This window comes from Palaemon carinicauda, chromosome 3 (assembly GCF_036898095.1).
Source record: "Palaemon carinicauda isolate YSFRI2023 chromosome 3, ASM3689809v2, whole genome shotgun sequence".
Taxonomy (NCBI): Eukaryota; Metazoa; Arthropoda; class Malacostraca; order Decapoda; family Palaemonidae; genus Palaemon; species Palaemon carinicauda.
Window position 1 is genome coordinate 199,089,933 of NC_090727.1, and position 11,729 is coordinate 199,101,661.

General features: G+C 39.0%; 1 protein-coding gene across 1 annotated transcript in view; it reads right to left on the minus strand.

The window, feature by feature from the left end:
- Nucleotides 1-9,101: 9,101 nt before the first annotated feature.
- LOC137636442 (uncharacterized) overlaps nucleotides 9,102-11,729 on the minus strand; it is a 4,152-nt gene continuing 1,524 nt past the window's right edge. The window contains exons 2-4 of the mRNA XM_068368868.1: nucleotides 11,510-11,729; nucleotides 10,860-11,167; nucleotides 9,102-10,563 (exon numbers count right to left, since the gene is read on the minus strand). The exon at nucleotides 11,510-11,729 is cut by the window's right edge and continues 979 nt beyond it. Of these exons, the coding sequence (XP_068224969.1) occupies nucleotides 9,102-10,563; nucleotides 10,860-11,167; nucleotides 11,510-11,729 (1,990 nt within the window). The remainder of the gene's footprint in view (nucleotides 10,564-10,859; nucleotides 11,168-11,509) is intronic.

Genomic DNA, 11,729 nt, shown 5'->3' on the forward strand with positions numbered 1-11,729 from the left:
AGGAAACTTTAGACCAAGGCAATACATATATCTACTCAGGAAGATCAGATGGAGTTGGAAGAGAAGGGGTAAGAATGATGATGACACCAAGAGCAGAAGAGGAATTAACCGAATGGAGAGCTGTAAATAGTAGATTGTTACTAGCAAAGTTCAAATCAAAGTAGTGCAGTATTATAGTTTTCTATGCCCCAACAAATGATTCCCTGAAGAAAGGAAAGATGATTATCATGAAGAACTGCAGAGGGTAATAGATGAGATTCCTGAGAAAAATATGAAAATTGGGATATGCGGCTTCAATGCTAAAGTTGAAAGAAAGAATCAAGGGATAGAGAATTTGATGGATGTCGAGGGTCTTAGCGAAGTTGCAAATGAAAATAGAGCACATTTCATAAGTTTCTGTTCAGAAAACAATCTTGTCATTGGAGGTACTCTTTTTCAACACAAGAACATCCACAAGTATACATGGACTTCACCCTGTGGCAGTTACAAAAATCTGATAGATCACATTGCCATTAATAAAGAGAGAAGGAGGACTCTGAGAAATGTAAGAAGCTATAGAGGTGCAGATATTGGAAGTGATCACCAGCTCCTCATTGCCACACTGAAATTAAAACTGAAAGTACCCAACAGAAGGATGGATAGAATACCTAGGTTTGATAAAATAAGCTTTTAGAAGAAGAGCACAGAAAAAAACATTTGTAATTGAATGTAGGAATCGATTTGCAGTCTTTAGGACTTTAAGATACGAAGAACAGACAATTAATGAAGAATGGCGTGATATTAAGAACATATATCAGTCAGTTGGTAATGAAGTCTTGGGACACGCAGTTACAAGGAGAAAGCCATAGATATCGAATGATACTTGGGATACTATAAAAAGGCGACAATGACAGAAAGTGCTTGTTGAAAGTTTTCGAGGAAGTAATGAAAATTACAAGGTAGAGCATGCTAAGTATTCCAGTATTGATAGTGAGGTCAAAATAAAAGCCAGGAATGACTAGAGAGAATATTTAGATAGTAAAGCAGATGAAGCTGACAAAGCTATGAATTCAGGAAGTGGCTATGGTGTAAGAATTTCTCATAGAATTATTAATGAAATCGCTACTGGGGCAAAGAAGAAGCATATACCCATTAAAAAGAGAGAGGGCTCGGTCATAGCAACAGAAGATGAAGAGATATGAAGGGAATAATTTGATTGATATACCTGAAGCTGAGGAAGACCTTGATGTTCCCATGAAGGAATTCAGTATATTTGAAGTCGAAGCTATCCTAAAAAAAACTACAGGGATGGAAAGCCCTGAGATACGATGGAATAATTGCAGAGGTGATACTGGCCGAAAATGATGGGACTCCCAGACTACTTATAAGATTATTTTGTAGAATGTGGCATGAAGAGGCAAAACCTGATGAATGGGAGTTAAGAGTGTTGGTGAAAATAGCAAAAAAGGAGACCTGACTGATTGCAATAATTACAGAGGCATAACACTTACGCCAGTTGCTATGAAAATATATAGTATGCTTATTCTAAAGAGACTGGAGAGAAAGATTGATGAAAAGCTGAGAGATGAACAAGCAGGATTTGGGAAAGGTAGAAGTTGCACTGACCAAATTTTCATTTTGAGACATGCTGTACAGTAATGCTTAGACTATACAAATCCGCTTTTGATGGCATGTGTGGACTATGAAAAAGCCTTTGATAGTGTGCACCGGCCAATTTTGTGGAAAATCCTGCGTTATTATGGAATTCTTCTTAAATATGTAAATTTGATTAAGTCTGTTCATAATCATAGCAAGTGCAAAGTTAATATTAATGGACCCTTATCAAAGGAATTTCCCGTGAACAGCAGAGTACTACAAGGGAATGTGTTGTCACTTATGTTGTCTATCCTCCTAATGGATTTTATAATGCGTAGAACAGTCAGAGATGGTGGAGAAGGATTGGACTGGATTGGTGATAAGAATTTAGCAGACCTAGAGTATGCTGATAATGCTGTCCCTGTTAACAGAACACCACAGGATTTACAATGCTTACTTACCAGAATGCATGAAATATCACACGAGGTTGGGCTGAAAATCGGTTGAAGAAAGACAGAGATGATGAGAACGGAGTATGCAATTGTAATAAATCTTTAACTTCTTAAATACTTCAGTTTATTTTGTATTCGTTATAAAGGGTTATGGAAAGACGAGTGAGTGCTTGACAAGAGTTGTATTCTCTAGCTCACTGAGGAGACACTGATTTGAAATTCAACGGCCCAACTGCCATAGGCATGACGTAATGAAGATCATAAGATGTCACTACAACAACAGAAAATGGAGTTGATTATAATGTAAGCTATACTAAAGTAATATACAACAATTGCTCCTCTCTAAATGAAAACACAAAATAGAACAATATTATAATGGAAGAATAATCTTGGAAATTATTACAATGAGCGCACACAATATATTCTCTAATATTCATCATAACCATAACGTATCACAGGTTTTCTATTTCTAGTTGAGTGCCTGATAGGGGGCACATCTGTTACAGGAATATCACCAGAGACCCTAATAGTTGGTACACTTATGTTATTGTGAGGTGTAACATTGAAATGAGACCCAACAGCAATATAAGGTTGAACTATTTGTTGATGAGAAGCTAATTCATTATGGGATGATACACATTTGGACTCATTATTGTTGCTTTTCTTTCGTACCGAACCTATAATTGACAATAGTTGGTTACAGTGTCGTTTCCATATAACATCTAATTCCTGAACAAGATCATTATACACATTTACACCTAATTTCTGAACAATTATACCATGAAACCATTTCGGACCATCTCTCAAGTTAAGTGCTAAAATTTTATCCGCTACCTCAAATTTATTTATTTGTTTGAATTTACAAGATGGTTTATTAGCAGCATATTAGGGTTTATTTTATCTTTGACCAATACAAACTTTCTATTATCAAGGGACACTGATGGGGGAATGTTACATGTAGAACCGTACGATAATGGAATAAAACTTGAGCCAAGCGTGCTTTGAATGATTCACCACTTTGATTTTTCTTAAGCAAATCTTTTACAACCCTTACCCTCCTCTCTGCTTGACCATTACTTGACGGTGAATAGGGAGGAGGAGTTATATGAATAATGCCATTGTTCTCCAGGAACTGTTTAAATCTACTGTTAGTGAAACCCGAAGCATTATCTAATACGAGTGTCACACAACACATTACGTGAAAACACCAAACGCAAAGCGTCAATTATTTCATTTGCACTCGCACTGTGCACTATTTCCACTTCTATATACTTACTAAGTGTATCTACAACAATAAGACATGTATGAGATTCATAGAAAAATGATCTGTATGAACAAGAGACTAAAGCCTCGGTAGAGTAGGCCATACTATATGTTGATTCTTACTTGGTCTTGCTTGAACAGACTGGCAAAACTCGCAATTTTTAACCAGCCTTTCAACATCATGATCAATGTTAGGGTACCAGATAAGAGAGCGCACTAAAGACTTCATACTACATATTCCTGGATGGCCTACATGAAATTTCTCTAATACCATTTGCCGTACAGAATGAGGAATTAAAATACGATTCTGATACAGAATACAGCACTTCATAAGAGACATATACTTCAGAACGTTTTTATATGGCAACAAGTTAGACTTAGCATTGATAGAAACATCGTATTTTATACAATGTTTCAATTCAGATAAACTTTCATCCTTATCTATCTCCTTTTGAATTTCAACACAGGTTATATTCATATGCAACAGGGAATTTACAGTAAAGATTAGTTCATATGGATCACAATCCTGACCATATTCAGGTAGAGGCAGTCTACTTAAACAATCGCTGTTAACATTACCTGTGCCGTTTGAATAATAAATACAATAATTAAACTGAGCTAGTCTTAGATACCAACAATGCAACCTAGCAGAACATGTGAAAGGTACGCATGCTGTATGGGAGAACAGTTTATGCAAAGGTTGTTGATCATTCCTAATGATGAATTTTGAACCCAGAAGAAATTATTTGAATTTTTCACACCCTAACACCACAGACAATGCTTCTCTTTCTGGATTTGAGTAGTTATGTTCTGCATTGTTCAGAGTACATGATGCAAATTTTACAGGCAGCCATTGTGAGTACATATCTTTACAATGCATCAGTACAGCAGTAGTCCCATATCCTGAAGTGTCTGTTTCCAAAAAGGGTTCATAACCTGGATTATACAATGCAGTACCCTGTGAGATGTGAACAATAACTTAACAATATCAAAGCACTTCTGTTTTTCTTGATTCCATACAAATCTTGTATTTTTACGCATTAATCTATACAATGGGGCAAACTCGCCAGTGAAATTAGGAATAAACTGTTTATAATAGTTACAAAGTCCCAAGAATGCTTGCAATTACTTTAAGTCTTGGGGTGCAGGGGCATAAACAATGGAACAAACTTTTCCAGGGTCAGTATGCACTCCCATACTGCAGTGGTTTAGCAGAGTCAATTCAATGGCCCCTTCCAACTCGCACCTAGCCTTGATCAGAGGTTCTTACAGGACTTGCTGCTTCTCCTCAATATCTATGAACTCTCAAGGCTTCTAATTGTCCCTGCTCTTCCTGGAATCCGGATCTGTCAGTGTACAATGGGACAGGCTAGTGGGAGCGAGTGGGAGCATGAAGTTGACTCGAGAGCAGTTGACCCACCTGGTAGCAGCGTGGCCTGGAACTTTGTGAGGTCGAGTTCAGGTCAACAGTATCCGGCTTCCTTCACTCAATAACAGAGCATCTTGATGCGTAAGACAGTGGTCTTGAGATGCCATCTCTAATTTAGGACAGGCTTGAAACACTTGTGGTTTGTGAGTTTTAAGCAATACGCTTTCTCCATCAAATTTCTAACATTAAGCTCAGAATGTTTGCCTAAACACTAAGCTGGATTTCTTAAGATCACTTAACTTCTCAACTTGTGGGTCCTCGCAAAATTTGTCAAAAAACTCAGATGCGTTAAACTCTGACATGTTTGCTGGCTATATTCCATAAAATTAACAAAGGTTTACTTTACGAACAATCTTTGAATTAGAAAATAGGATAGCAATTCAGATCCCGGACAGGTCCCCAATTCTGTTACATTCGACTATTGTATATGACATAGATTATACAAAATTCACTCAAAACATTTACCAAACAATAGCAAAACATTAACAGCAAACGAAAATGATAGCTAGCATACATAAAATATGACTATATTTAAGATTTAACATAAGTATTTACAGTACTATATAAGATTCTTTGAATACTCCCGGCACACCAAAACTAATTAATAATATACATAAGTTCTTACGAAGAAGTAGGTCTTGAGTTGACTCCACAAACTATGCAACGAGGGAAAGATTACATTGCTTAGTTTCAGATATGAAAAGTTGATATGTAAGAACAAAGCTTCTGGTGTTAAACAGATGAATTTTCTTTATCTTCAAGATATTATATCATTGAAAGTTCAGTAACAAATTCCAAACCCCAAAGGATGTAGCCGAAATGTCTCCACTCACCAGTAGTGTTCAGCCAGGTCTCTTGCCTCTCACCCGTCACCTGTCCTTTATATACGAAGGACCAATACTCTAAAATGTTCCTGACGGACTAGACACTCCCAGGACTAGCATTACGCAACATGACGCCATGCCACGGACCCACTCTAGAATCATCTTGTATTACTCACGCCCGTCAGAGGGCTTGCGCCGAAGCAGTATCTAGAACTCTCATCCCAGAACACAACGATATTTCAGAGTCATAACTTATATCGACATATATAAACAAATGAATAGTTTTCTTTTCACATTAACATATATAAAAAATAAGCCCTTTTCACATGTTTTTAATACAATATACATAAATTCAACATGCATATAAGAGTAATGCACAAAAGTTCGATCTTTTCTATTCTTATTACATGCCTCATAAATTCCATCTGCCTTTTCGCTATCACTTTTAGAAGTGATCTCTCCTTATCCACTCTTCTCAATACCTCCTCACGTGTTACTCTCTCAGTTTATGGGATCTTCAGCGTTCTTCTGTGAAACCATAATTCTGTTGCATTTTTTTTAGAAGTTCTTGTTTAATGTCCAGGTCTCTGAACCAGTGGTCCCCAACTTTATGTAGGCTGAGGGCTGCATCTGTCATTATAAATACGGTGGAGACGCCATCTCTTCCCCACATCCCTCATATATATATATATATATATATATATATATATATATATATATATATATATATATATACTGTATATATATATATATATATATATATATATATATATATATATATATATATATATATATATATATATATATATATATATATATATAAGAGAGAGAGAGAGAGAGAGAGAGAGAGAGAGAGAGAGAGAGAGAGAGAGAGAGAGAGAGATTTGTTACCTTTCAAAAAGTTTAGTGAGAAGGCTAGCTCTGCATTCCTTCTGTTAACTTGAATATTTCGGGAGTGTAATTTGTAACTGACCTTCTTATGCAGCCATTTATGCGATTGTAAGTTAGACGTAACCTATACTTGAATATTGAAATGTTCATTGTTGAAAATCACAATTTACACATGTATGGTGACCCAAAGCATGAACATAGTCTGATAAACTTCCTTCAGAAGTGAAAATTTCTCCAACACTACTGTCCAGAATTCTGGGTGATTTGCTTTGCTTCTCAGTTCTAAATCACTTTACTTGTAATAATTTCAATCACCAGGTCAAAGACATTCAGGCTGAAAAGCAATCCAAGGTGAGATGCTATGTCGCTGACATCACTGTTGCAAAACGGGTTTGATATGAATGTGGGTGCTGGCAGAACACTACTGAAGTCTGCAAAGCTTTTTGTAAACTCATCCAAAATTAAGTTGAGTTGATTTGTGTATATATGAACACTTCGCTTCAATTTTTTTGTGTTCAGTCTTATTTTTTTTTTTTTTTTTTTTTTTTTTTTTTGCAGATAATGGAAGTGCTGTAAGACCCCTTTCGAAATCTGGAACCTCCCTAGCCTCAGTTTATTTATGAATGGATTTACTGAACTTATCATTTGTGAGACAGTTTTCATTTGTCCTTGCAACTCTAGATTGTGTGTAGTAATTCTCTGTCCCACACCCTCACTCCCTCCTTCCCTTTGAACTTGAACACGACAGTACCTGCAAGCGTCATGTGTGACCCTCGTGACTCGTCTGTCCCACACCCTCAATCCCTTCTCCCCTCCAACAGATTCTCTCTCTCTCTCTCTCTCTCTCTCTCTCTCTCTCTCTCTCTCTCTCTCTCTCTCTCTCTCTCTCTCTCTCTCTCTCTCTCATTGTGTGTGCAGTAAGTAAATAATTTTACCCGATTAATATTACATATTTTAATTGTTATTGTCTGAATTAACATATCTCTTTCGATCTACCGACTAAGGCACTTCCCCTTTTTTGGGGGGAGGTTGGGGGGGGGGGGTAGCTGACATATAAAAAGAACAAAAGGAAACTTTTATTCTCTCCACTCCTCCCAGACTGACGATGGATTCAGCCAAGTTTGGTTGGTACTGCTAGGGTGCCACAACCCACCCTCCCCCGTTATCCACTACAAAATAAGCTTCATATGCTGAAATACCCTACTACTGCTAACTCAGCAGTCAACCAGGCAACCGGAGGAAGCAGCAGGGCCTATGAGAACTGTTACAATCGCTCGCCATTCATTCCTATTTTTAACTCGCTCTTTTGTCTCTCTCACATCTATCTTCCTATCACCCACAGCTTTCTTCACTCCATCCATCCATCTAAACCTTGACCTTCCTAGTAATTTTCTCATCAACTCTTGCACTCATCACCTTCTTCAGAAGATGGTCATTTTCCATACTATCTACAAAGCCAAACCATCTCAACACATTCATATCTACTCTCACAGATAATTAATTTCTTACGCTCGTTCTCACCCTCACTACTTCTTTCCTAACCCTATCTAATCGAGATACACCAGCCATACTCCTTAGACACTTCATCTCAAACACATTCAATGCCTGTTTTTCCGTCGCTTTCATTCCCCACAAATCCGATCTATACATCACAGTTGGTACAATCACTTTCTGATACAGAACTCTCTTTACATTCCTTTTTAATCCTCTATTCTTTACCACTCCCTCCACTGCCCCTAACACTTTACACCCTTCATTCACTCGCTGATGTGTTTTTGCTTTCACACCACCATTTGCAGCAACAACAGACTCCATGTACTTAAACTGATCTACTTCCTCAAGTAACTCTCCATTCAACATGACATTCAACCTAGTACCACCTTCTCATAACCTTACTATTACCCTTATTAACTCTCACTTCTCTCACACACCCTCCCAAACTCTGTTAGTAATTGATCCAGCTTCTCCTCCGAGTCTGCAATCAATATCGTATCATCTGCAAACAACAACTGATTCACCTTCCACTCACGATTCCTCTCATCTAATCAGTTTTAGTCTTCAACAAAGCACCCAAACATTCACCTCTTTTACAGCTTCATCAAGAAACAAATTGAACAACCATTGCGACATCACACATCCCTATCTCAGTCCCACTCTTACTGGAAACCACTAACTCACTTCCTTTCCTATCCTAACATATGCTTTACTGCCTATGTATAAACTCAACTCTTTACTGCTTGAAACAGCCTTCCACTAATTCCATATAACCACATCATATTCCACATTGCTTCCTTATCAAATCTATCATAAGCTTTCTCCAGATCCATAAATGCAACATACATCTCCTTACCTTTTGCTAAATATTTTTAGCCTAACCGTAAAAATCGGATCTATACATCCCCTACCTCTTCTAAAAACCCCTTGAACTTCTAAGATTATATCCTCTGTGAAGTAAACCAGGTGTATCCAGAACTAAGGTTTTATTCAATTAACAATTCCACTGCAGTTGTACACTGCAAACAACAAAACAAACATTATCAGACAGTCATAAACATAAATAAACATTTGTGTTAACTAAGAAGGTACATACATTACAACACTCCTTATGAACAACAGGATAATATAAACAGGTTTATTTTTACCACATTCTTCCCTTCTGAGTTAAGTTCACGTGGAGTAATCCTGAAGGTACTTTGGAGGTTGCCTCACTCTCTCTGACCTTCGAAGTGGAGGAGGTGAGGCTACCTGTTGAGGCACTGTACGTGATTCGTGAAGAGTGTCATTCTGAGGAGCAGTATCCACATGGGAGAAACCACGTGCAATCTCCTGGGGAGCATTTGCAACTGACAATTCCTCAAGAACCTCGGACTGAGGTGCAGGATCCCCAGCATCTGAATTTTCTCTGTAGTCACTAGCCATAGGAGCAAGATGTCTTAATGAAACCGTAGTCGCCCTACCATCTGAAAGCTTCACATGAGCATACTCAGGGTTCGTCTCTACAATTTCAACCTCATCCACCAAGGGATCGTTCTTACTGTGTCTTACATGGCGTCTCAGGAGAGCACGTCCTCCTTGGATAAGCCAAGTAGGCAACGATTGGCCGGTGGTGGACCTTCTACTATGCAGGAAAAGGCGCTCGTGAGGAGTACTGTTCGTGGAAGTGCACAACAAGGAGCGTATAGAATGGAGAGCATCTGGGAGAACAGTTTCCCACTGGGACACATCAAGGTTTCTTGTCTTAAGGGCCAATGTTAGAGTTTTCCATATAATTCCGTTATATTTTTCAGCCTGACCATTCCCTCTAGGGTTATAAGGTGTAGTGCGACTGGTAGCTACACCTTTCTTCATCAGGAAATCCTTCAGCTCTTCAGACATGAAAGATGCACCCCTGTCAGTGTGGATGTATGCTGGCATACCAAACAAAGCAAATAGTTGCACCAAACAACTGATGACAGTTCGAGTGGTCATATCAGCGCAAGGGAAAACAAAAGGGAACCTTGAAAATTCATCCACAACCGTGAGGAAGTACTTGTTTCTAGATTGAGAGGGAACTGGGCCTTTGAAATCTAAGTTCAGCCTCTCGAATGGCTGGGTTGCTTTGATCAGTTGTCCCGAGTATTTGAAGAATCGAGGTTTGAGCTCTAAACACACTTGGCAAGAGGTGGTAATTTTCTTCACTTCTTCTATCGAGTAAGGTAGATTCCGCCCTCGGACGAAATGCATCATACGAGATATTCCTGGGTGACATAGGATTTCATGAAGTTCTCGAAGTTTATCAGAAGTAGTGGCACCACAGATGCGGGAGAGAGCATCAGCTGGTATGTTCTCTGTTCCTGGACGGTATACTATATCATAGTGAAAACATGAGAGTTCAACTCTCCACCTTGCTATTTTGTCATTCTTTATTTTACTGTTTGATTTAGAGTCAAACATAAACTTTACACTACGCTGGTCCGTGATGAGCTTGAAATGGTGTCCAATTAAGTAGTGTCTCCACTTCCTCAATGCCTCCACTATGGCATAAGCTTCCTTTTCCACTGCAGAATGTCCCTGTTCACTGCGAGTGAGAGTGCGGGAGAAGAAAGCCACTGGGCGATTATTCTGTGTCAGAGTAGCTGCTATTGCATGCCTGAGGCGTCCGTTTCCACAGTGAAAAGAGAGGTGGGATCAATGGCTGTTACCACAGCACTAGCAATGTCTTTCTTCAAGTTCCCGAGAGCTTGCAGTGCTTCAGTAGATAAAGGAAAACCATTGGCTTGTGTGAGAGGGCGGATTTTCTCTGAAAAGTTTGGGATCCATCTAGAGTAATGTGCAAGCAATCCCATGGTCATGCGAAGAGAAGCTGCATCCTTTGGGGGTGAAAGATTCCACAGTGGTTGCAAGCGTTCTGGGTCGGGTTTGATTTCCCCATCCGTTACTGAATACCCAAGTAATTTAATGGTTCTGACTTTGAAGTCACACTTGCTGTGGTTTAGAGTCAGGTTGTATTCCTCAGCCACCTTCAAAAACCCTCTTAAATTCTGGTCATGCTCCTCCTCTGTCTCACCACACACAGTAACATTGTCTACATAAGCAAATGTACCACCTACTTTTTCTTTCTTAAGGATTTCGTCAAGCACACGTTGAAAAGCAGCCACTCCATTTTTCACTCCAAATGGAATGCGATTGAACTCGTAAAGTTTACCCCCAGCTTCAAATGCAGTGTACGGTCTCTCCTCTTCTCTTATTGCAACCTGATGATAAGCACTTTTCAGATCTAAGGTACTGAACACCTTGTACCGTGCAATGTTGTTCACCATCTCGTCGATATTTGGCAAGGGGTAAGCATCAAGCTCAGTGAATTTGTTTATAGTACGAGAGTAATCTACAACCATCCTCCTTTTCTGATTCTCCCCTGATGTCACCAGCACTTGAGCTCTCCAAGGAGAATTGCTGGGCCTTATTATTCCTTCCGACATCATACGCTCAATCTCCGCTTCAATGAACTTCTTGTCACTCAAGGAGTATAGTCTTGACTTATTAGCCACTGGTCTACAATCTGGCGTCAGGTTCTTGAAAAGGAAAGGAGGGGACACCTTAACAACACCTAGTGAACATATCTTCAAAGGAGGTTTCTCTCCTCCAAAATCCATTTCCAGACCAGAATGTCTCCTCAGGAAGTCATGGCCTAGAATCACATCACTACATAATCTTTGTAACACCTTGAGTTCAACACCGTGATAAGTCTCTCCTTTTAACTCCAAGTCCACACTGCACAGACCTAAGATGTTTGAGGACAGGGATTCATCAGCCATG